Source organism: Pempheris klunzingeri, chromosome 10 (genome assembly GCF_042242105.1).
Source record: "Pempheris klunzingeri isolate RE-2024b chromosome 10, fPemKlu1.hap1, whole genome shotgun sequence".
NCBI classification, from domain to species: Eukaryota; Metazoa; Chordata; class Actinopteri; order Acropomatiformes; family Pempheridae; genus Pempheris; species Pempheris klunzingeri.
The window spans coordinates 1,077,501-1,104,523 of NC_092021.1; the positions used below are offsets into that span (position 1 = coordinate 1,077,501).

Here is a 27,023-nt window from a genome sequence, read left to right on the forward strand (position 1 = left end):
CCTGTATGAATGACGTGTGAATGAGGATGTGATGTAAAAGAGCTTTGAGTGGTCATCTTGGGTAGTTTCCCTGAACGTTAATAATTAAATGCACACATTTCAAACAATCTTTAGTAGGTCAGGCAGCTTACATTTCTTCTTTAATTGCTGGAAGGACCTATTAACGTTAAGTGAGCGATACCCTTTTTAGACCAGGACTCAAAGTTTCTAATCTGGTAGAAGATAGGAATGCATCTATTTCCCCACAACAGAGTCTTGGGAGACAGAAAACCATCTCGTCCAAACGTCTTATGTGACGTAGACGGGTCAAACATGAGAGTGGGGGGTCCCCATCAAACAGCTGAGCCAAATATCTAGATTGTGCAGCCAAATAATACAGTTTAATGTTAGGAAGCTTCAACCCTCCTTTTGTGTAATCTTGGGTGAATTTGCTTAAAGTGACCCTCTGGGATTAACCTCACCAGAAAAACCATCTGATAAATTGTGAAGAAAACAATGTAGACATGAATTGGAAGGGATTGAAACAGACAAAAGTTCAGGCATCACATTCATTTTTATGGCATTAATACGGCCTAATAGAGTAAAAGGAAGGTCCATCCACTTATTCATGTCATCCTCCACTTGAGCTTATAGATGTCCTTTAGCTCCTTATCCACCAGTAAGCTTGCTGGTTGACCACTTAAAGGTGTCATATTTATATTCTAACAGGGGCAGTATTTTCCTCTAGTCTTTAAGATTAATCTTATAACCAGAAAAGTGAAATCCTCATATTTTGTGCATTTGTTTAAAATGGCTTTGATGGAGCTATCAAATGTCTGCAGTGGTCCATTTTGTGGTCAGGTGCACTGATAGGTGCCATCTTGCAAAGTGAGCAGGGACTAAGTGAAAGGGAAGTGAGTAAATAAATAACTACTGGAACATCATACAATAGAGAGCAGTAATAGAGAACAAATCATTTCCAATGCATAAACAAGTGGATCTGAACTTCAGGAGAGAAAGTAGTGCTTTCGACGAGTGCTTTCTAACACACTGAAGCCTCACATCCCTAAAATGGACTGGAGCCAATCTCGGCTGTTACTGGGAGGTGGGGTGCACCCTGGACTGGTCGCCGGTCAATCACAGGGCCGACACATAGAGACAGACAACCACTCACACTCACACTCACACCTACGGGCAATTTAGAGTCACCAATTAAACTGCATGTCTTTGGACAGGGGGAGGAAGCCGGAGCACTTGGAGAAAACCCACGGAGAACATGCAAACTGCTGCCTTGTGTCAAGTTGATTAGAAAAAAACTTTTATTGAGTTGAATTGCTGAACATGTTTAACAACGTGTTTGACCTGGACAGAATCAAACGCTCTCAAACAGAGTTGGACGTGTTGCAAATGCCAATGAGGTTGTTGTGCTAGTGTCAAGGAAAAAACGATCACATTTCAGTAGTTGAGCAACACAACAGAAAAAGAGAGAACCCGAATTAAAAGATATTAAAATTAAACCTAATTGGTTTTTCCCTTAAAGAAATTACTTTGAATAAAAGTCACATAATAATAAATAATAACAGATAATAAAACTGGGTTCTTGCTGGAACTGTTGGATGAATTTACTGTTTATCTTTCTCTAAGTCATACAAATGACAGACATGACAGACAAACGTATACGTATAAGGACAGAAATTGAGAAAAGAACGTGAGTGCATGATGACACAGATGTTAATGAGCCATATGGATGCACAGGGTGGTTGGAAATGTACCGATTCACACAGCGCAGCCACAGCGATTACTGCTGCGCGATCAAAGCAATACGACTGTATAACTGACAGCCAGGTATAATGACTGGACAGAGACAGACAGATGGAAAGACAGGTGGATAAACAGAGCGACAGCTTGGATGGACCGACTGGCAGATGAATAGATAAACAGATGGACAGACAGAGAGGCAGACGGGACTTTAATACTGCTCATAAAGACAGAGAGAGAATGTGGACGGACAGACACATAGACGGATAGACCCTTATCTGGGGATGGTATTCTTTGACTGTGAGTGTGTGTGTGCTCATTTCAGACCTGATGAATCGTTTGCCTCAGTTTCAACACCCCTACAGCACCTATTTACACACACACATATACAGGGGGGTCTCTTCAGCATCACGTGGTAAAGTATTAGCCTTCGTCATAGACCAACCAGATTTTACATACACAGAAGAAACCAGGTTACTGGGAGAAACCGGGTTAAGGCAGGAAATAATGAATGTGTACAGGAGCAGCTGTTTGGTAATCTGTACCGACAGACACACCATACAGCCATGTGTTCTTTGCAAGCAGTGGCTAGCACTGTTGTCGAACGGTAAGAAGATTCCAGGTTCGAATCCACCGGCAGGTTTGCGGTTTATACCTTGAACCTTTCTGTGTGGAATCCTCACGTTCTCCCTGCGCCTCCATCTCCATCCCACAGTTCCTCCCACAGTCCAAAGACAAGCAGGTTGGGTTGATTGACTCTAAATTGCCCGTAGGTGTGAATGTGAGCATGAATGGTTGTCTGTCCCTGTGATTGACCAGCCCTGGACCAGTCCAGGATGACCCACCTCTTGCCCAATTGCAGCTGGGATTGGCTCCAGCCCCCCTTGGCTCCAGGATAAGTGCTATAGACAATGGATGGATGGATGGATGGTTTCAGTCTGAATCTCAGTTTTATCTGCATACGATTACTCATAATTATAGTAATGACAATTCACTTCCTCTGTTCAAAGCCACTGTGACTTGTTTCCACTGTCACATGGTTGTCATTGTCCTATTGATCGGTTGACGACCATCAAGAAGGCGGATCTTGTCTAACACAAGTAACTCAGAGGAGGAAGAAAGTTGGCATACAGTGATACTCCTCATCCCCAAAGTATTTCACTTTCTGTCTGCATTTACGGCGAAAACTAAATGAAGTGAAACCGACTCCCAGCAGACAAAGCAGGAGATGACGGCAGGTTTCAGAGGGGGTGATGGCACTCTTTATAGACTGTGGCCTGTCAGTAGCTGGCATCACCTCCAAGCACGTGTGTTAATCAGACGAAACAATAAATCATCTCTCCAGTGCACCATTGAACTTATCATCAGATTCATAGTGCCCCATGAAACAAACGAAACAGCATTTTTAAATGCAATGAAATGCATCAGCGCTTGTAAAAATGCTGTTTGGAACCTGCAACACATCAAATGTTTTCACTGGAGTAATAATTTGGACTAAAGCGCATCACTCCATGGCCTGTGTGTCTATTGACATGGTGTCATATGTATGATCAAACACGTAATAGTCCATAAACAGGTGAAGTACTGACCGACAGCATCCCCCATCTGTTTGTACACACCTGCATTCCCCTTAGAGGCTGCGGTGGTTGTCATGCTAGCAGTAAGTAGCGATGTGCTAGCTTGTCTAAAAGCTAACAACAGGTCAGCACGACAATCAACACGACCCGTAAATAAACTTTTCTTAACGAAAAGAAGTTAATACAGCAAAAATATCCTGATGCTAGAAATCCACGTTCAGTGACTACCTTAACGGCTTTGTCTGTGAACTGTTGAGTGAAAATCCAGTCCTCAGGACTGCTGAGAATGCAGAGTAGGGTGCCACGGGCGCTTATAAAGGGGGCCAGGGGGTCCCCCGACAGATGCGATGACATTGGAGCTTCCGTGATTGGTCACGCCAGAAGGCGCTTTCCCATAGTGAGATACCGAGTGAAGATTGAAAGTGAACCATCTGAGATCTAATCCTCAATACTCAAGGCATGGGCCGGCACCAGTCCATACAGTAACAATGGCTGAGATCAGTCCTGTAGAATTTGTCACTCACATTCACCAAAGCTTCATGGCCAATGCTCTGACAGGTGGCTTACAAGGCCAAAATGTAAAAGTGACACAAGAGGAACAAAGAGAGTAATATTCCAGTGACAGAAGAGAACAGTGACACTGTTAATATTAATGAATGCAAATGAAATCAGTCAAGATAGTCTTGGCATGACACAGAATACTACCTACTGCATCCTCCTCCATTTACTGCTGCTAAATATTTCATGTTCCCATCCAGACCGATCTGTCAACTCTGCATACACTGGTCTTGTCTGGGCCATCTGTCTGCTCTGCAAAGACTACTAATGTCTGGTCCATCCATCTCTCCCTGTATCCCTGTCTTCCTCGTTTCATGTTTGGCTTCAACAGTTTCCAGCTCCTTACAGTGGAAAGCAGCTAAAGCCTGCGCAAATTGTAGAATTGAATTGTAGAATTGTATTGAAGTGTATACACACATACATAATAGATCAATCAATAATTCAATATTTGGTGAGCCGACCCTTTGCCTTCAGAACAGCAACCCTGGCACAAAGTCAGTAATTCTGTAGGATCATAGTCTGGTGTATGATTAACCCTTTATACCAAACAGGTGCTCATAACGCTGCTACCAAGGTGAGGTTGGTGAAGACAGTTTCATGTCACAGGTCATCATGCTCAGACTGAGCACAGCAACAAGACACCAGGTGGTTCTAGTGCATCAGCAAGGTCTCTGTCAGGCAAAGATTTCAGAGCAGAGGGGGTCTCAAGATGTTCAAGCTCTTCAGAAGAAGCACAAAGAAACGGGCACCACTGAGGAGCGTAGACGCAGCGGTCAGATTAGTGCAGCAGATCAAAGACACACTCTGCTTACTTCCCTTAGAAATCAGAAGATGTCCAGCAGTCCATCAGCTCAGAACCAGCAGAAACCAGTAGGACCCTGGTACACCATCTACTGTCCAGAGAAGTCTGGACACAAGTGGTCTTCATGGAAGAACTGTGGCCAAAAAGCCAAACCTCCGACAAGGAAACATGGCCAAGTGGCTCAACTATGCATGAAAACAGGAACTGGGGTGCAGAAGAGTGGCAGCAGGTGAGAAAGGGAGAAGCTGCTCTGACCTGGTTTGGCTTGTATGTTTTCAGTCATGTATCATGTTAATTTACATGCAGTAGCTATTTCAATTCATTGTCTCTATAGCACAAACAAAAATATGCTCTGTAAAAGCTCCCATTCAATGAGCTTTTTTAATGTAACCTTCCCAACTGAATGTCAGGATATAACTAAGGTCACCAAACAGTCAAACACACACCAGGATAAAAAGCAATTTGTGAATGTTCTGGGAATAACGTGTAGAGCCTGATGAGAGATGAATGGAAGAGGAGAAGTCTGTGGAAAAGAGAAGAGTGAAAGATTGGCTGAAGATTAAACTTTGGTTCCTGTGCTCTGAATCCTTGATGAGTTTGGGGGAACTTCTGCATCACGAGAGGTTAAATCACTCACCCAATCTCATTTCACACTGAAGCAGCTGAACTAGTGAACTAAATCAGTTCATATCATCAATCTTTTTCCTTCCCACCCTTTTCATCCCCTCTCATGTTCACCCAACGTCACATGCTGACACTGTCTATCTCAGCCTGTGGGGGAGATAGACATCTAACACTGAGCACCCAACATACATTTTAAGCATCCAGCAACTTACTTAGCTCTGTCTTGATGAATGCAATAATACAATGTGACTGAATCAAACATCAGTAGGCATTTTATACAGTTTGCCACTGAATTCAAAAAGGAATACTTTTGCATTAATAAATAAAAGTGATGTATGAGTGAAACAAACATTTCATACAGCAGGAGTGGAACGTAACAACATGAAACTACTCACGTACTGTACCTAAGTACAAATTTGAGGTACTTGTTGTTTTTTCTCTTACTGCTTCTGTTTTACTACGTTTCACAGAGAAGTATACTTTTTTATGCACTACCTTTATTTAACAGCTTTAGTCACTAGCTGCTTTTCAAATTAAGCTTTGTGTACACAAGACATACAAAGCTATATAAAGTTATAGATTGAACCTAAAAATATAAACAAATGATTTATTGATAACTGGAGGTTAATAACATAACTGTGATGGTAAGCTTATACACTTCCAAGTGTCACATTACGTGAGCCACACATTCGGTGAGCAACCTTTCAAGGTTATTCCTGAACGTATCAGCTGACCACACGCGGTCAGGGTTAGCAAGTTAGTCGGGTTGAATGGTCAGCGCTGCAGGAGCAGATGGATGTTCTGATGTAAATGCTCTCCTTATCCAGGTTAAGACATCCAGTTCAATTTCCTCATTAGATTTGACCTCTCCCCAAAATAAATATACTGTATAGAAACAGGGATGCCACAACCTAGTATGTCTTTACTGTGAGCAGTGATAGTGAAACAGAATGGAAAGCGCCAGAACACAGAGATATGTGTCTAAATTTGAGACATGTTAGAAAAAGGATTTGACCCACTACAAATAAAATGTACCAGGACATTTTGATGCTGCTCATGATTCACTCTGGGCTGGTTCCAGGTGAGCATCCTATTTCCACAGTAAATAATGTGACATGTGATGCTGATAGTTCAGAAGCTCTGTGATTTCTTTATACAATTTAAATATACTAATGTCTAGTGTTCTTTCCTACATGCTCTCTCTATTGCCACCTCCAAGCAACAATAGTCAAAGCCTCGTCAGAGCTGTAGTACAAGAGATTTATTTCCATGATTTACTTGCAAAATTTCATGCATTTATAGGAAAGAGCCTGTAATTGATTTAAGAGGTTTATGTTTTAAAAAAATCATCCAACCTCATCCAGCATCAAAAACCAAAAGAAACCCAAAGGGACAGCCTCAGAGTTGTGAGGTCTGTTTGAAGGAGAGGAGCACTACAAGACATCATGTTAATGTACTGTTAATGAGAACTGAGAAGGAGCTGTACAATCAGTGTCACATTCAGACTCAGTAAAACTAGAAGATTCTCAGACTAATGCTGTCGTCAGGCAAATGCTGCCCAGATTAGCCTGGCAAAATTTGCCCGTGCAGTGTGGCGAAAAGCAGACGGGACAGGAACTAGTGTGGGCAGAGTTGTACACTGTGAGTTGTAAAGTGCGGGAGGAGCTAAAATGGCTGGTGAGCTAACAACAGCTTCAACAAGCTGTAAATGATACTGTACAACGTGTTAACGAACCATACCCTCCGTCATTGTCTTTGCAGCCACTGCAACCAAGCAACCCTGCCTCTACAATCAATACTCCTGTAATAAATGTCAACCCCACCCTCTCTCAGAGACTGGCTGGACCTCCAGCGATCCTTGTAATTTTGCAGGTCAAAGTTCGGCCACATTGAACGTTATGGGATCAATTTGCAACTGGAGGCAAATAAGTCAGTCAGACCTCACCTGAAAGTGCTCTAAGCGTCCTCATTTCCTCAACAAGGAAACAACATTCTTTACCCACCATCATGTTTGGCATTTTAATAGGTGACCCTTCATTAAGCCCCCTAAGATACAATGTTCCTGTAAAGCAGGGGAGGTCTTTATCCAAGAAAAATGAAATAGATATCTCCTCCCAACCTGTCTGGATAGCGAGTGTCACTATTACTCAGGCACAATGTTTAACCAGAACTAGGTCAAAATCTGAACTGAAACTATTGCATTAGGGCTGTCAGGACTTAGCGAGGGGTCAATTAACATGATCCCCAGTCAGAAAGCTGCCCACCTCTGAGCGGCTTCTGTCTCAGGTTTCTTCCTGTCGAAGGGGAGTTCTTCTTGCCATTGTCTCCTAGTTCTTGCTCATGTGGAGATTCTTGAATCCTTAGTGCTGAATTCTTGAATGGTTGAATTCTTAATTAAAGAGTTTGGTCTTGACCTGCTCTATATGAAAAATGTCTTGAGATAATGTTTGTTATCAATCAGCACTGTATAAATAAAGACTGACTGATTGATTGATTGATCAAACTGACTGCACAATATCAGCCCAGTGTGAAAAGTCCCCAACTCTATTTGACCCAATGCCATAATTACATTATGCTTGCAGGTTATGTTCAGAAGGGTGGTCACAATGCAAACGACTGGAAGCTATAAATGCAATGCATAAAAAAGCCCACACACATACAAAATGTACCCAATTGAAGGTGAACTCACACGTACAGCCAATTAGTTAGACAGTGGAGCACTGTGGAGTTAAGACTACCCGTCAGTCACTGATGCATCTCCCCAGAGCTGACACACCAGGATAAGAGAAGGAATATAAAAATAAATACCTGCTGAGGATAAGACTCATACTGCACCTTGAATACAGAAATATGAGCATTCACATATCCTGTTGGGATAAAGGCACATATTTGACATATTTTCATGATGCAAACAAACCCACTTGAATGAAATCCTTTTATAATGGTGATTAATGTTACTCATACCACATTCCTTCCAAGTGTATGTCTTATGGGAGGTGGGCTACTTGTCAGAGTCCAAGATACTCAAAGCTGAGGGATTAATGGCATCTAGAGAGTATTTGACAAGAGCAGATCTGTTTATTTGCTGATATCTCTATCTACAAGTTAATCCCTCTCAACACACGTCCTCACAGAACTGAGGGGACACTGTATGTAACTGAACATGCCTTTTTGTTGCTCCTTCAGCAAATATTCATTCATGTCACTCTTTATGAGAACATGTGTTCTAATATTTGAATCGTCATTAAATCATAAAGAATCAGATTGTTTATATGACCAGAAGCAGCCTGAGGTACTAGCTGGGTGAGTTTAGCTTAGAATAATATTAATAATACAAATAAGGAGAAAAAAACTGGCCAATACGAATAATAATACATTTCCATGAGCTACGACAGCTGCATCAGGCGGCGGTGGTAGTGTGTGTGTGTGTGTGTGTGTGTGTGTGTTGAATAGTTGACAGTGACCGTGGAAAAGTATTCTTGCTTGAAATGCACATCTCTAGTTACTACATGAGCTACTGAACCACAGGTGGGCAGAGATGAAGAAAATAAATGAGAGAAACAATAACAAGAATGGCGTGGTTTTCTGTTTGGGATCCAGTGAAGCCAAGTCAAACCAATCAGTCTTGTCCAATAACAGGTGCATCCAGTGTTTTTTTCACAGCACTCTCACTGACCAGCTGCCACCCCAGAGCCCTGCCACGGAAAACAGCATTGTTTTTCTTTATTGGAACATTGCTTAGTCACTGGCCCTCTAATGCTACAAGAGAGACAGACCTTCTCCAAAGTCAATATTTGCTACAATTATACAAAAGCAGAAGGAGCAGGCAAACCGATGAGCAGTGGCCAGGCTAATGATGTAATATAATGGTGATATACCAATCCAAAAACAAACAAATGGACATGAACACATGCTTGGTCAAACATGCATGTGATCATTTCGACACAAACACAAAAACATGGACCCACACTTGAATTAAAAGGTGCTTTGAGGCTGAAGCAGCCATCCCAGAAAAGGCTGTTCAGTGTCTCTGGCATCCTCAGTGAGCAGGTTGGAGGTAGAGAGTGACAGTCCCCCGACACTCTCTGCCAAGTCCTGTTTGGGTCACTTGGCTCTGACACAGTGTCTGTTTGACAGACTGTCTGGCTGGCTGACTGACTGAAGGGACTCCAAATGCCCTGCACCACCTTTATCTCTCCTCCCAGCTATATATGCCAAAATCTATTTTTTTCCATAAGCAAGGTCTTTTCAAAGCAAAGTGCTTCTGTGTTTATTTCTCTGCCTGTAGATTCCACTTAAAAGATTTTCCGCAGAGGCTGAGGACCAGGACTCAAAGTTTGTTTGAGTAAGTTACACTTGAGCAAGACCAATGTTGGGGCTGTGACTAATGTCTAGTGTTCTTTCCTACATGCTCTCTCTATTGAACCAAAACCAAAAACCAAAAGAAACCCAAAGGGACAGCCTCAGAGTTGTGAGGTCTATTTGAAGGAGAGGAGCACTACAAGACATCATGTTAATGTACTGTTAATGAGAACTGAGAAGGAGCTGTACAATCAGTGTCTGTGACTGTGAAAACAAAGCTTCATTAAATTATTACAAGAAGAAGAAACAGAATATTTACTATGGCCTGATTATGACACAAATCTGTTTAATCCCATTTCCTCCCTTTTAACAAATCAGTTCTTCAAGACAATGGCTGACACACTTAATGCTTTAACCAGCCAGTTAAATGCTGTAGCTAAATGCTAATGTCATCATGCTACCATGCCATGTGTTTAGCAGGTATTATATTTACTTGACTTGATGGTGGCGCTAGATATCAAATTAAGGATCCATTAAAGTTATCACAATTCATCCTCAGGGAGACTCAACTGTTGAGTCATTTCACTCAAAATCACAAACGTCAGCCTCATGGTGGCACTAGAGGAAAAGGAAAAGGATCTCTACAGTCAGTAGTACTCATCTTCTGGGGAGCGTGAATGACCGCACCAACTTTCACAGCAATCCATCCAATAACTAAAAATGATGGCAAGTGAACGGGAAGCAGGAGCCGCTGAGGGCTCAGAACGGTACAGTAAAGAAATATTTAATCATTTTATTTGAAATAACATGACATTAAGTGGAAGAGGTAATGTTGACTTCCATTTGTCACAAACAATAAGTTAATGTCATCAACCCTCTTGGACTACAGCGTCGTAGGATCATCTTGTGGTTTGCTTTGTTGCCTCTGTGGTTTTTCTGTGCAGGTAATCTAACCTGTGGTGACGACCGTTAGTGAACAAACAGAGCTGTAGCTAAAACACTGACTGTGGCTTGAACCCTGAATCCATGTTAGCAGATTTCAGATAACTGCAGTGAAGGAGCCACTGGAACCATTTGTTTAGCTAGAAAAGGTAAAGAAACATTTCATTAGTGACGCGACTGTTACATGTTTTCTTTCTTTAATGATGTGCACACAAGCCAAATTCCCTCTTCTGAGGCAAAGCTTCATTGTGTGAATGTATGTGAAGAAAAAGGCTCCTCCAACTTAGAATGTAGTGGAAGATGATCGCAATGACTAAGAAGGTTCTATACAAGTAAAGACCATTCATTTTTCACTGGCACAAAACACTGATTGGACTCTTAATCAACAGTATGCTGCAGTCAGTGGTGGAATGTAAGTATATTTACTCTGTACTGCCTTTTTACTCCACTACAATTGTCTGACAGCTTTGGTTACCAGTTGAAGTTTAGTTACTTTAAGTACATTTTGCTGGCAATGCTTACATACTTTTATTTGAAGCAGCAATCTCTAAGCTCTCTGTTTGTTTCTCTTTGGTGGTATCTGTGGATAAGTAGTAATTACAGTCGTTTTTCGATCTCACTTTAACAGAGATCCAAACAGCGTCCTCACTGAAGATTTCTCCCCATTTGAGCGTCGAATTTGTTTCTTTTTCTTGGGATCTGCAATCATTTTGGTAATCTGAATGTCTGTAGCCATCTGTATTCTATTTGTTCAGCCATAGTAACCATTTACTCCTAACTAACTCAGCAAAGACCTCAGAAAACAGTATGCTGACCCGCCACTGTTGGCTGATGACTTCTAATATCAAAGAACACTGCAAATTACGGATGTGCATCTCCATTACTGAGGCCAATACAATATGCGTCTCGGGGCATTGCAATGATCCAATACTTTAGAGGTACATATGATTCACCCCTATTACAATGCAGTGCAATTCAACGTGATTTGTTTCTTGTATCGTTCCTAATCCTAGTGGATGATAACATAACAGGTATGGAATTAATTTGCAAATGATCCAGTTCAAAACAACACTATGGATATCAGTTCTTAGGCTGCAGACAGACAGACAGATGCAGGTAAACAGGCCTATGCCTGATAGAGATAATATTTTGGATTGTACAGATGCAAAGATGTTATGATGATGCACTGTAAACTCATTCCATATTGTATCCAATCTACACTTTTTTAACTGGGACAATCACTGCATGGACTTTTATGCCGATGCACTCATGTGAATCACTTAATCTCACCATCACTGCTACAAATGCAGTGGTGAATTAGCTGGCATTTATTTATACATACTGAGGACATTGTGTCCTCTTTTCTTGTCATCCTTGTTTATGCACATATTTGCATCTTTGACAGAAATATATCCTCTGGCTATAGGAGGCTGTGCATCCATATGTGTTTTTACTGCATGACTGTTTTTTAGGGAAAGAAGGTTGCCATGGGGGGTATCACGCACCATCTGATGACTTTAAAGTATTGTGCAACCCACAACATCTCACTTGTGTACAGTACGTCCCTCTTATGAATGAACATGACAGACACCAACTTGGACCAGCTGCAACAAAACTATTATTTTTTTCTCTGTTTCCAAAGCCAGTATATCCTACAGGGACCACCTCTGTAGGATGTCTGGTGGGTGTCTGCAGCATATCACACAATGAATACTATATCACGCTCCTGCATCACAGGTTGCACTAACTGTTTTATGGCCGCCACCTCATCAGGGCTAAGATGAAAATGCCCTCCAATCTGTTCAAGTTGGTGGCACAGTGACTCCCACATCAATCTGCATTTGGCATCTAGTTCAAAGCAGCTAGCTTTGTCTACGCCCCCGTTTAGCACTGCCACTTTGATTCAGAAGTTAACCACATATGAATTTATATAAGGCTGGATATCAAGTCATTACAATATGGATGGGAGCCAGGGTTTAAGGCTGTATGGCTTGTATGTGTGTGTTAAGACCACAGAATGGTAAATCGTGGGGTTTGTCTTTGATGGTTGAAGCCAGAGCTTACTGTTGGCATTAGGTTTAGTAGTTTTGCACAACGAGAGGTGGAAATAAAGCTCTGGTTGTAAGGTTTGTATAAGGGTTTAGCTTTTATGTGTGGCTATTGGCTATTTGTAGGGAGGTAAGATTTTCCTTACGTGACTGAAAGTGTGCAGGCATTTCATTCTAATACCACGGGCCTTAATGTGCTGCTATAACAACCTCCGAACCTGGCTGCGGAGATTTGCTCCCACTGAACCAAAACAGCAGTGATGAGCTAAGCGGCTGTACGATAGATGGGGTCTGGCTTGCTCAAGTGTTCCACTTAATCTCAAAGGTGTTGGCTGGAGTTGAGGTCTGGGCTCTGTGCGGACCAGCCAAGTTCTTCACACCAATCTGGAAACCATTTCTTCATGTTTTTGGCTTTTTGCAAGGGAGCATTCTCAAAAAGGAAAAGGCCTTCCTCAAACTGTTGACTTAAAGTTGGAAGAGCACTGTTTTAATGTATTGTACTGTAGATATAAGTATATTTTTGTAAAGCGCCTTTCGAGTCATTTCGACTACTCAGAGCTCTTTTCCATCACATCCTCATTCACCCAGTCACACATCATTCATTCAGGAGGAATCTAAGATGGAGGAGACTGTTCTTTCACACACTGAAGCTGCTTCAGTTGGGGTTCAGTGTCTTGCCCAACTTGGACATGCTGACTCACAGGAGGGGTTTGAACGAACACAAAGGTAAAGAACTTTACTTTTATGATTCTGTTATGGCACCGACCAAACTGCTTTGATACAAGAGAATATCAAAAGACACTCTGTACCAAATTTCGACTCCAGAGGTAAAAATCTCATCAGCGTCCATGAGCCAGGAAGCATGCAGCATGCTTGTACCAAGATCTAATAATGCTAGTAAATGTCTGTCTAATGTCACACATCAGAGACACATGCAAGAGCAACACCAGTTAGCCGCCACGCTGCACTGCGCACTACCCTGGCTGGGTTTGCGCTGGCAAATGGTGCCGCTCATTTGGCGGACGGCTGGTATCGTCGTTGTTATTGTCTGATGCTCATCTCCACACCCCCAGGTCTCCCAGTGAGTGAGTGGTTTAAAACTGAGATGCCAACTCTCATTAGCAGGGTTAGCTCTGTTAGAATGGCTGTGTTTTAGACAGGGGGGCCGTGGCAGTGGCTCCAGCTCAGGAGCCAGAGCAGTCGTTCGCTAATCTGGTGGTTCCCTGTTAAGTTCCCGCTTTTATATATTTTCTACATTTCTCATTGCTGATATCTGAGGGTTTTGGTAAATGGGTTTATTTTTCATGTTGAACAGCTTTGAGGGAAAAAAACAAACAAACGGCCTGAAACAAAACTAAATTAGTTAAGTTAAACCACATTGAAGGTTTATATTTTTCATGTTTGGCCATTAGTGATTTCATAAATATAAGGATTAGTCATTAGCAGTAACAACCTGTACCTACTGACTTAATTCAACAAAATAACATAAATGCGTGCTTGTAGGAATACCTCAGGGTTGTAAATATTTAGCTGCCTTTCAGGATAAAAGCCTGAGTGACCACAGCTAACACAATACATTGTTGTTTATACATTCAGTTGTTTCATTTGTGATTTCGTAGAGACCCTTCAGAACTAGTACACATAATTGAGCTGGCACTGAAATTGAGCTAAATAGGCAGCATTAAAAACAGTTTTTAGAAAATTTGCTGTCAACAATCTAATAGCTGCTATATCTGCCCTTTCCACAACACTGTGGTAAGTCCAGGGCTTCATGAAGCAGCAGCTCGGGTTCATCTGCTTCCAATTGGAACATATTACTTCAGAGCAGTCTAATGCACCCCCTGTCGCTTTGGCTTCATCGCTTTCATTTACTGCTATTACAGTCCCCGGATGAGTCCCTCTTATCCTGCACATTTGTGTCTTCTGCTTCCCTCGTTTTTTAGCACATGGTGACATCCTCACTGACCACCTTGGTGTCTCTTTCCAGCTCTGCCTGTCACACACACACACACACACACACACACACACACACACACACACACACACACACACACACACGTGTACTCACCTGGCCATGGTGCACTCCTCACTTCACTACATTTGGGGCTCTGCTCGTCTATAATAAGCAACTGCACACAAAACTGAATGATTCAGTGAGGAGAAAAGATGACAAAAATCATCTTGACATTTTGACACCAGTTTCCCCTGGTTCTTTGAAAGAGCCCTTGTAGCACTGCCAGGATACTGAGCCTTATTATAAGGTCTTTTCATTGGCAGCAGAAATGTTTTTATAGTACCACAACCTCTCTCCCTTCTGGACTTGGATAGCTACTGTCAGTCATCTGAGAATACATGTTTACTTTATGTACTTGAAGCATTATAACTGGTACTGATTAGAGGGAAGAGACCGACAGATGCTACACCTGCTGGAACTGTTGTCAGCACAAAGCTGCCAATGCCGGGGGGGAAAACGCAAGACAGTGGAGAGGGATCTGGAGATGGTGGTAAGAGCTCGACAGAGGAAGAGGAACTCCCTCTACTCATGCAGACACAGCCTTTCCAGATTTGAGTTCATTCAAGATGCTCCTGCCAAGTGTTGTCAGAGATCTTCCCCTTTAGGATCTAGATTGAAAACCAGGGTCGGCTGGGCCTTTGTTGTGGGGGTACCGTCGTACTGGAGTGATCAGCAGGAGGAGATCAGGAGAGCCATATCTTTGTAGTAATCTAAATCTGTTCAAATTTTTTTTACTTGATTTCACTTGATTTATTGCTTTTTTACTTGATTCATTCCATTCTGTGTATGTTCAATTATCAATTATACTATTGTATATTGTATACTTTATCCTTCCATCCATTGTCTGGCTGGAGCCAATCCCAGCTGACGTTGAGCGAGAGGCGGGGCACATATAGAGACAGACAACCACACTCACACCTAATAAACCAATTAACCTGCATGTCTTTGGACAGTGGGAGGAAGCCGGAGCAACCCCATCATGGTCTAGCTGCTGCAAAGAAAAAGAGAAATGCCTGGGTCCAAATTTGAGATTTTTGGTTCCACCCATCGTCTTTGTGAGATGCAGAAAAGGTGAGCGGACGATTTCTACATGTGTGGTTCCCACCATGAAGCATGAAGGAGGAGGTGTGACGGTGTGGGGGGGCGTTGCTCATGACACTGTTGGTGATTCATTAAAAATTCAAGGGACACTTAACCAGCATGGCTACCACAGCATTCTGCTATGCCATCCCATTTGGTTTGCGTTTAGTGGGACCATCGTTAGTTTGTCAACAGAACAATGAGCCCAAACACACCTCCAGGCTGTTCTAGGGCTATTTGACCAAGGAGGAGAATGATGGAGTGCTGCGTCAGATGACCTGGCCTCCACAATCACCCAACCTAAACCCATCTGAGATGGTTTGAGATGAGCTGAACCGCAGGGCGAAGGGAAAGCAGCCAACATGTGCTCAGCACCTCTGGTGTTGGAAAACCATTCCAGGAAGAAAAGAAAAACCTTTTCATGTATCTGCATAAAAGAAAGAAAGAGGGAGATGCAAAGAGAGCAAACCAGTCAAAAACAGGCCTGGTCCTCCACAACTGGGAAACCACTGTGTGTTGTGCTGTCAGATGTCATGGTCTTATCTGCAGCAGGTGGGTGCTGAAAGCGTCCATATTGATCGGTTTATACAGACAGCCATTGTAAATAATGTATGACTGTTTGGGTAGTTATTGATCCCCACTCACCCACTGCCTTCAGAAATGCAGCGTACTGCAGCCAGAAAGACTGTGTGTGTGTGTGTGTGTGTGTGTGTGTGTGTGTCTGTGTGTGTGTGTGTGTAGATTTTGATAGGTGGTGATAGATATTTTAGTGTGTTTCTAACCAAAAGAAAATAACTCCCAGACTTCAGACTGCAGCTCTGGGAGCCCTTCAGTGTCTCAAGAGTGAAAATTATCCATCTGTTAAAACCTTCATCCAGTGAGCGAAGATGAGTTATGTCATCTTTGATAATCAACCTCATAATCGCAGCAGAAGTGCAAAAATGGAGACTGTTATATTCAGAAACAATGAAGGAAGCTCACTCAAGAGCTCTCTTGATTATACAAGTGCTGAAGAGCCTAATGGGTGGTTTTATTAATTCTCTGCCCCAACCACAGTCCACATAACTACTGGAACAAACCTCATTTAACTCTGTGATATATTACACAGACAGGGCCAGCAACATGCTCAGCCATCTTGCAGGGCAGGTTTCCCCCCAAAATGCCTGCGCACATCTCCAATGGAGATTTCTCCATCTCAGTCCGCTGCCCAAAGTGACAGGCGTGGGAGCACACAGCCAGTGCTGCAAAGAGGGCCCTCGTGTAGTCAGCCAAAAGGGCAGGTACTTGAGCACCACCTGGGGTCTATCTGTGCACGTGCCGGGGCAGTACGGTGTGGTATGCAAGTTTCAGGTGGTCTCCTGCAGGTAGGAATGTGTGTCAGAGAGTGTATTGCAGCAGTAGAAAGAGGAGAAGAAGAACACACAGCCACTGTCCTCTTTGAGAACAGCAACTTAAACCGTACTTTTACTCTGTGACCTTCTCTGATAGTAGTCTGTTGGAACCCTGACCAGTCCATCCTTTTCCCTTCCTGTCTGCCTCCAGGCTTCTTCCCATGTTGCATTCGCATCATATCTGCCACAACTGTCCACACACCACAGCCCGTCACTGCTTCCCGTACCCTCCTCCGGCCAATTATCCATCCATTCCTATTCATTCCCCTCCTTCTCCCACTGCCTGCTCCTCATTGTCTCCGGTGACCTTTGGGCTGAGCCGCTGTACGAAACAACCACACTACATTCAGTAACAATATTAGCTGTAGGGAACTCACTCTTTGATTCATTTTTTTCACTTCAGTGCTGATGATGTCTTTTAGAGGGAAATGACATATCTCGTTTATTTCCCTACCTTTAAAGCACTACATTTTGAGTAGTGGCTGGACCACTGGAAGGAAATGTCAGAATCACAGTCATTAGTGCTGTCAATGGAACTGTATTTACATAAATGAGCACATGTGGCCATTCGGATCATTATCATTTGCTTCATTCACATTAACTGCACTCACCTCAGCTGTTTTCCACTCACCTATAGAGCAAAACACTACATCATCTATGCAGCCAGACATACAGCACATTATGGCCATGATAGGTGGGGTCATTTTAATCTGCCACTAAAGGATTTATCAAGAAGTTCATCCTAGAAATACTGTTACATATATGCTGATTAATATGTAATCAAAGTGATCAATAGACTGATCATCTCGTCATAGCAACATTCTCTGATTCTCTGATCTAATTTTACGATGCACTGACTCCACTGACGGTAGTACTTCCTCACAACATGCCATTGATGATGATGATGATGATGATCATTCATAGTCAACAATGTAGCTTGACACCACAGATTAAAATCTTCGCTCTCTAAATGTTTTTTTTTTTTTCTAATTCTACTTTTAAATCTCTAAACTGCTTCTTGCTGGGCTGGGCATCAGTCTGTGGGTTAGTTCAGGATGAAATCTCTTGACTAACTACATTCACGGCTGGATGGATGAATCATAATGACTCTGATGATTGCCTGCCTTTTGCTGCAGTGCCATCGTTAGGCTGACATTTTCAGAGCTGTGTGAGACGTCTCAACGACAGCTGGATGGCTGGCCATGAAATTTGATGGAAATATCTTCACATCCACTGAATGTATGGACACAGAATTTTGTCCTAAAGAATTTGGTGATACCCTGACTTCTTATTTAGGGCCAACATCTGCTTAATATATCAATTTAAGATATTTGGTTTGTGACCAACCTAGAAAACTAATGAAACTCCCTTTAGGAATTCGCTGATCTCTCCCAGTAAAGACTGATACCTCATCAATACCAAGGACCCGTGCTGTCTGTTCCAGTGATTTAAAAGACGTATATGTCACCGTGTGAAACTACTTTAAATCATTGGTATGTAGCATAACATGAGGCCTGGGCCCACTGTGACTAAATGAATGTAACTGAGAGCAGAAACATGTAATTGACAAAGACAGCATACTTTTTGTGGTCTCATCATGGCTTATACTCAATCCACTTCAGTTTAGTGTTCATTGACCACTGTCAGCATGCTAAAGCACACTAAACTGAGGTTTTGACCACAGTAACCATCTTTGCTTTGAGCGTGCTGACATTACCATGTAGTTCAAAGCAGCGTTGAGCCTCCGTACAGCCTCACACCAACACTAGCATGGCCCTAGACTCTCTTTATCTAGCATTACATATGGGTGTAGCTTGATAATTCCATAAAGTGACAAGGCCATGCCTCGCCATTATGAGCTCTATCATTATATCTGTTCCAGCCTGACGAGAAGCCGGGAGGGGGTTTAAGCACAAAGTGCCACAGGGGAAGTGCACACCTGAGACACGACAATGCTTCACAGGTAATCTGTGCTGTCAAACATACACAGGCACAGATGCACACAGATACACAAACACAGGCACAGGGAAGTGGTGGTCTCCCGACAGCCCAGAGCCATGCACACTCATTTTCTCACTTACGTACATGCACAGAGACGCGCATGCACAAAAATAACAAGAGGGTGGGAGGAAACTAATGAAAGACTGGAGTGGATGGAAACAGCAGAGAGGGTGGAGAAAGCAAAAGATGTGAGATAATTTGAGTTATCTCAGCTGTTGGAGAGAGACAGAATGTAATATACTTACTTCTCTGTGAGTGGAGCAAACGGGCTCAGTGGTATCAGACTGAGAAGATGGAGGTGAAGATCTTTAAAGTTAAAAAAATGATGCAATACTACTAAGAAATTAGTTTTTTGCTTACAGTTTTGTTCATTTGTTGCTAATTCATCTGCTCCAACTCAATGATCTTCAGTCACTGATATTCTGAAACATGAGGACTGAATTCGAACAGACAGTTTCACAGCAGATTTGTTATCTTTTCTTGAAACAGAGTAGGTGTAACAGATTAAGTAGGAAAAGACAGTCTGACACCAGGCTGAGACGAGGATTAATAAGAGGGTCATGGAAACTTTTACATTCTACATCTGGACAAAAACAAAAATGTAAACACACAAGTTGTTCATTGTTTTCAGATATCTGAAACTGCCTGTCTAAATGTTTTTTCTTGATCAGCAGAGGTCACATCCTTAACTATGATATTAAAATGAATAATATCAGTAATGAGATTTATTGTCACACTAGGGATCATTTTGTTGGCCCCTCGTCAGGCACTCAAATCTCCTTTTGGGCTCAAAATGAAACATGAGGGAAGGAGAGGGTGATAGCAGGCTGGTGGCAGCATATGCAGAGTGCTGGTCCAGACATGTCCACGTGACGAGCAGAGCTCAGGCCCTAACCTGATTAGCACCAAGCCAAGACCCACTCAATTAAAAGGACCAATTGTCTTGTGTAGTCCCACACAGCTTCTGGCTTTTCTAGGAATCACATCAGCAAATGAACAGTTGACAGAGCTGTGCAGGTTTAAGGTGAAACATAAACCGGGATTCATTCGTTTTTACTCTCCAGTTTCCTCTAGACTGTAATATTCACATATTAACAAATTCAAAATAATCATATTACTGAGACCTCTGCATGAATCCACTGATTGCAGAATGAAAAGGAAGAAAGGCGTTTAAGCACAGGTTGCTTAGTCACTTGGCAAATTTTCTATTTACAATGTGCACAACTTGTATGTTTATTTCTCATGCTGTTCTGAGAGGTGATGGCTGCAATATTCGTCATGAGAGGGGGGGTCTATAAAAAATAACCTTTCTGCAAGTGTGTGACTCAGAAGCTGTGATTCCTAACGGCAGTGTGATGCAGCATGTCCATATTGAGGTACAGATTAGATGGTGTGTATTCACCACGGCACTAACGTGTGGAGGGCTGCTGCACTGCTCTGACACTGGTATCTGCACAAGTCAGGGCTGTAAACTATCATTTTCATTATTGATTCTTTGTCAGTTTGCTTTTTCAATTAATTGATTACTCATTTAGAAAAAAAATGACTCATTTACAAAAATGGTGAAAAACTGTTCCACAACCTCAGGCGATGTCTTCGAATTGCATTTCTTGTCTGACTAACTTTAATGAGAAATTCATTATTATAACAACTGGTGATTCAACAAACTGAATAACCGACTAATCGTTATAGTGCTAGAGCAGGTGCTGACCTTATCAAGTGAGTCCGGTATCTGCTGTGATGTTTCTTGGTGAATGTCGTTATAAAAAATGCATTGTTCCATTACCATAAAATTCATTCAGGCCACTGACTGACGATACATGTGGTAAAAAAGCACTGTTATCAATTTGTTACTCTGGTACGTGTAAGATCAATATGTCCCTACTAAAGTTTGAAAGGAATAGTTCTAATTTACAAGCTCACAAGTATTTCTCGACCAGCTTTTTAATAAATTAGGAAGATCTCCACCTGGCACTAGTAGACCTTGCTGGAGTTTATAATATTCCCTCACTTTTTTCCACCTTGTGAGTTTGGCGTGCACCTGCAGCCAGCTCTGGCTGGATTTGCACACTTTCCACCATCTCGACTCGTGTTTGAGCCATAGCAAGTGCAGGAAGCAGTGCAGAAAGTGTCGTTGGAGCTCAGTGGACGTGACATGAGTCACACTCACTGCTGTGCAAGTCTTACTTAAAGGTGGCGTGTTTTGAAATCAGCATTTTGGAGAGATAATTCCAAGTGCCATTGTTGCCAGATTCCACACCAGGTCGACTGAGATGCGTAAAAAAACATCATCAAGAGAAAATGTGTGTTTTCAGTGTTTTCAGGTATGGTTCTGGCAGAGACAAGATAATAACGATTGCCAATTCATTCACATCACAACAAAAAGCCTCTTCACAGGAATGACGCACACACACACACACACACACACAGCATTCACTGAGACACAAAGCTTCCATCATCTCCGCCAACAGACTTGACTTAAAAGTCATACCATTTAAAAACATACAGCTGCATGTTTGTCACAGCTAGATCTGTAATGGATTTATATTTAGACAGGCCAAATCCCCCTCCTCCCACCAGAGCAGGTACACACACACACACACACATTCTCCCATCCCACCATCCAGCACACACTAACACCCTCCCCACCCCCACAACCTCTCATTTCAAACCCCTCCACCACTGACAAGCAGAAAGGCCACGATGAGTTCTTGACATCCATGCGAGTTAATTACAATGACTGCATATGTACTACTGGAGATGTGTAATTATCAGCACCTCTGCAAATGAAAGGCCTGTGGTTTAGCCACTCAGAGAGAAATAGTTAGAGCCCTTCTTCACATGATGAGATGTGTGGTAGCATAGGTGAGTGCTGTACGTGGGGGGTGAGGGGCATGGCGGTGGATGAATGTATGTGTGTGCATGTGTTCCTCTGAATAGTGCAGGGTGAATGCGGCAGCTGTGGCTCAGACATAGAGTGGGTCGTCCGTCAATCGGAAGGTCAGTGGTTCAAAGTGTCCTTGGGCAAGACGCTGAATCCCAACGTGCTGCTGAAGCAGCTTCAGTGTGTGAGTGTGTGTGAAAGAACAGTCTCCTCCACCTTAGACTCCTCCTGAATGAATGATGTGTGAACGGCTGAATGAGGATGTGATGGAAAAGAGCTGTACAGACCATTTACCATTTACATGATGATATCGTCTGAGACTTGGCATGGAAATTGAGAACCGCTCTAGCTTATTAATCAAGCCCAGACCTAAACTCAACTATAATTCATTTAAAAGCCTTGATCTTAGTCTCTCTCATCCAAACTGGAAAACACTGAAGCCAGTCTTATTAGTTATAATGTACCGCCCTCTGTACTCTGAATTCTTAACTGAGTTCTCAGAGTTTCTATCAGATTTAGTCCTCAGTGCAGATCAAGTAATTCTAGTAGGTGACTTTAATATTCATGTGGACGATGATAATGATGGTCTGGTCATCTCATTATTGGACTCAATGGGCTTCTCCCAGAGTGTAGATGGACCCACTCACTGCTTTAACCACACTCTTGACCTTGTTCTGGTTTATGGTGTAGAAACTGAACAGTTAACATCTTCCCACATAACTCTGTTCTATCGGACCATTACCTGGTAACTTCTCATTTCTTGTTACTGGACTATGAACCTTATGACAGAAATGTCCTCACTAGATGCTTATCTGAAAGTGCTGTTGCCATATTTAAGGAAGTGATTCCATCAGTATTTAAACCAATGACGTGTCTCCATACAACAGAAGACCCCTATACTAATCTTAGCCCCCCCAAACTGATTATCTGGTCGATAGTGCTTCAGGCTCCCTGTGAATGACACTGGACTCCATCGGCCCTCTAAAAAAGAAGATAATTAAAGAAAAGAGACAAGCTCCCTGGTATAACTCCCAGACCCACATACTCAAGCAAACTTCAATCTTTATTTATATAGCGCCAATTCACAACAGCGTTATCTCAAGACACTTTCCATAAAGAACAGGTCTAGACCAAACTCTTTAATTAGAGAGACCCAACGATTCAGGATGATTCAACATTAAGGATTCAAGAATTCCCAGATTCCCGAAGTCCTGCTCTTAATTAACACGTCCTTACTGGATGTGATCAATCAGTCTTTACTAACAGGCTACGTACCTCAGTCCTTTAAAGTAGCAGTAATTAAACCTCCACTCTTGATTCAGGTGTATCAGCCAACTATAGACCTTCATCCAACCTTCCCTTTCTCTCAAAGATCCAGAGACTGGAACAGTTCACTGGCATAAAATGAACTGCATTAAGCTGGTTTAAGTCCTATTGATCAGATCGATTTCAGTTTGTACACATTAACAATGAGTCCTCTGTCCACACTAAAGTTAGACATGGAGTTCCACAAGGTTCAGTGCTTGGACCGATACTATTTACCTTATATGTGCTTCCTCTGGGTGATATTATCAGGAAACACTCCATTAGTTTCCACTGTTATGCAGATGATACTCAATTATACTTATCAATAAAACCAGATGAATCCAATCAGTTGACTAAACTGCAAGTCTGTCTTAAGGACATAAAGTCCTGGATGTGGAACTGAATTTATTCTGCTTGGCCCTAAACACATTAGAGACACCTTTTCTAACAATATAGCTGCTCTGGATGGCATTAATCTGGCCTCCAGCTCCACTGGGAGGAATCTGGGAGTTATCTTTGATCAGGATTTGTCCTTTAACTCCCACATTAAACAGATTTCCAGGACCTTTTTCCATCTATGTAATATTGTTAAAATCAGGTCCATCCTGTCTGTAGATGATGCAGAAAAACTTATTATCAGGCTGCCCCAATAAGTCCTTAAAGACTCTCCAGCTGGTCCAGAACGCTGCTGCTCCTGTTCTGACCAGAACTAAGAGAAGAGACCATCTTTCTCCTGTACTGGCTTCTCTTCACTGGCTTCCAGTCAAATCTAGAATAGAGTTTAAAATCCTTCTCCTCACCTCCAAAGCTCTTAATGTTCAGGCTCCATCATATCTTAAAGAGCTCATAGTACCGTACTACCCCACTAGAGCACTGTGCTCCCAGACTGCAGGCCTACTGGTGGTTCCTAAAGTCCTCTAAAGTAGTGATGGAGCCAGAGCTTTCAGCTATCAGGCTCCTCTCCTGTGGAACCTCCTTCCAGTCTGGGTTCAGGGGGCAGACACCCTCTCTACATTTAAGAGTGGACTAAAAACCTTCCTTAGTGATAAAGCCTATAGTTCAGGACTGGATCAGGTCTTGGACCAGCCCCTAGTTATGCTGCTATAGGCTCAGACTGCCGGGGGACTCCCATGATGCACTGGGCTCCTCTCTCCTCCTCTTCCTCTCCATCCTGATGCTTCATGTCTCTTTAATGTCTGTTACTAACTTGCTATCTTCCCCGGAGCCTTTCTGTGCTTTTCTCATCCCTCTGACACTGAACCCCAACTTGCTCCTGAAGCAGCTTCAGTGTGTGAATGTGTGTGAAAGAACAGTCTCCTCCAACTTAGACTCCTCCTGAATGAATGATGTGTGAATGGGTGAATGAGGATGTGATGTAAAAGAGGTTTGAGCAGTTGAAATGACTGGAAAGGTGAGATACAAACACAGACCATTTATCATTTCAATGAAGGCTGGAAACACCAGCAGTGTGCTCGCACAACTTGCTGTAGAACGATGCTCTTCTGTCCTAATAGCACTAAAAACACAATTTGCCTTTCAAAGTCTAAGCATTTAAATATCCTGTAAGCAAAAGCAGTGGTTTAGACTAACTACTGCCACTGAGTTTTGTTGAATCGTTGGGAGAGGAGAGGACTCAAAGAATCTTTTCTCTCATGCTGCCACACATAACTGGTTTAGGGAGGACACTGGCTTACCTCACCCACAGACTCACACCAACTCCCGTCGCCCTGAATAATCAACGCAGAAGGAGAGATGAACGGCCCAAACGCGATATAAGCATCTCTCGCCCGCCCACCTACCCAGCATGGGCCCAAACACACACGGGCTGCTCATTGCATCTGTTCACAAGGCACCCTCGCCAGAAAGAAATGCTCTGTACATCTTACCTAGCTTTCATTTCAGCTGCTATGGCTTAAATAGCCCGAGTGTTGTGACAGAGATCACAATAAAACAGGGTTTGTGTCAGCTCATCAGGGAAGTGAAGAGCAAAAGCTTTGACTGGGCTTCCAACAGCGAACTGCAACCTTTCTTTTCACACTGGCTGACCACAAGAGACAATACAGAGTGAAGCCTGGACATGTGCACAAAACAGAGCCAATGGCCACAATGGAAGTGTCATAAAACCACAGCAGTACCACAGCTGGCCTCAAATCAAAGAAAAGCATTCAGGCATTCAGTTGCATGCAACTATTAGAAAACAGACTGTTATCCCTCCAACAGAGGAGCAAAATATTGTTTATGAACACACAGACTCTCATGTGATGGATCTGTAAAACTTAACACAATCATTATTTTCCATTGTGCTTTCTTGGCCTTTTCAAAGAGGATGTCACTTTGTAGATCACAAATGGAAAAGACTAGTCCTTTAATTCCTAAAGCAGTGAAAAGGTGGATATATCTTTTCAACTTTTAAAGTTGCATCTAAGAGAAAATTCCTCTTGCAGAGACATGCAGGCTTAGTGTGTGGTATTATTATACAGTAAGTGTTTCCTGTATGTTTTGGAAAGAAAAATGTTTGAGCAAACTGCATGTCAGATAGAAGGGACCAGCAGGGAGCTCTGGTTTGTTCACTTACGGGTCCCATCGAAGCGGGTGGCGATGGTGTCCAGGAAGGTGTTCTGTGGGGCGAGCAGCCCTCTCATCACCGGCATCCTGCTCCGGGTCGACTGGGTCCTCCTGCCTCGGCGCCCCGGGGCAGCGCTTGACTCCTGCTCAGACCCGAAACTCGGCAGGAAGCGAGAGGTGCCCGGTGCGCATCCCAGCCCCTGGAGGAGCGCACCGATCCGAGATACGCGCGGAGGCTCCACCTTGGCACCGCGGGGCTTGTGACCATAATCAACTCAGCAGAGAGCGAGCATTCACCGTGGGATGCACCTGTGCACCTTCAGACGGAGAAAACACATGGAGAGGCCGGGTGTCTTCGCTTAAAGCAGGTGCACGTGAGAGAGATGGGGATAGATGGATGGATGGAGCGCGAGGTTTATATGATGGCGCGTGGAGTGAATCTTATCGCTGCAAGCTCCTCCTCAGCTCTCTCTCTCTCTCTCCCTCTCTCTCTCTCTCTCTCCCTCTCTCTCTCTCTCTCTCTCCCTCTCTCTCTCTCTCGTTGCGCGGTTATCTTGCCACAACTGAGAGCAGATGCAGAGTCACATGACTCCTTTCAGGTCTTGCCAGGCTGTGGTCCTCTTTCTTTCTGAGTGGAGGTGGGAGACAAAGAAAGAGCAGTGGCCTCTCCTCCGAGGTGGTCCGCTTTGTGCAAAATGACAGTCGATCCAATCCCAGATGTTCAGGTGGAGAATCTCCAGCTGCTGCTTGCGTGAAGACAGAGCAGCGGGTTTTTTTAAACTACGGCTTAGAAATAAAAAAGGAAAATCTACATCACTGCACGTTACAGTGTCCTTAACTCCAAATAAATATGGAATTCACGAGTGATTGATTTTGAGGCGTTAATGGGACCATAAACTAAAAGAAACCCCTGCTCTGCCCCCCCTGCTCTCCTCAGGACCACATGGCTCCATGCAGGTGGACTCAGCCAACAGTCCTCAGTCCTCATTGCACAGAGACCTTCTGCCACCTTCTGGTGACGCAGCGCAGGTAAACGCACCACGGCCAGAGTGTTTAACACTGTTCACACACTGATAGTGTCTGTTAAAATCACAAGTCTTTCCCCCCCACCTATTCACCTACCTGCCAGTGAGAAGGCCACACCTCCCAAGACTATATAGGCCAGCCCTTCAGGCCTCAGACTCCCTCTTTTC

The 27,023-nt window shown here is 43.1% G+C and overlaps 1 protein-coding gene across 1 annotated transcript in view; it reads right to left on the minus strand.

Moving 5' to 3' along the window:
- Positions 1-25,916, minus strand: part of kcnh3 (potassium voltage-gated channel, subfamily H (eag-related), member 3) — a 110,575-nt gene extending 84,659 nt beyond the window's left edge. Inside the window, exon 1 of the mRNA XM_070838252.1 lies at positions 25,841-25,916. Coding sequence (XP_070694353.1) covers positions 25,841-25,916 — 76 coding nt within the window. The remainder of the gene's footprint in view (positions 1-25,840) is intronic.
- Positions 25,917-27,023: the final 1,107 nt, after the last annotated feature.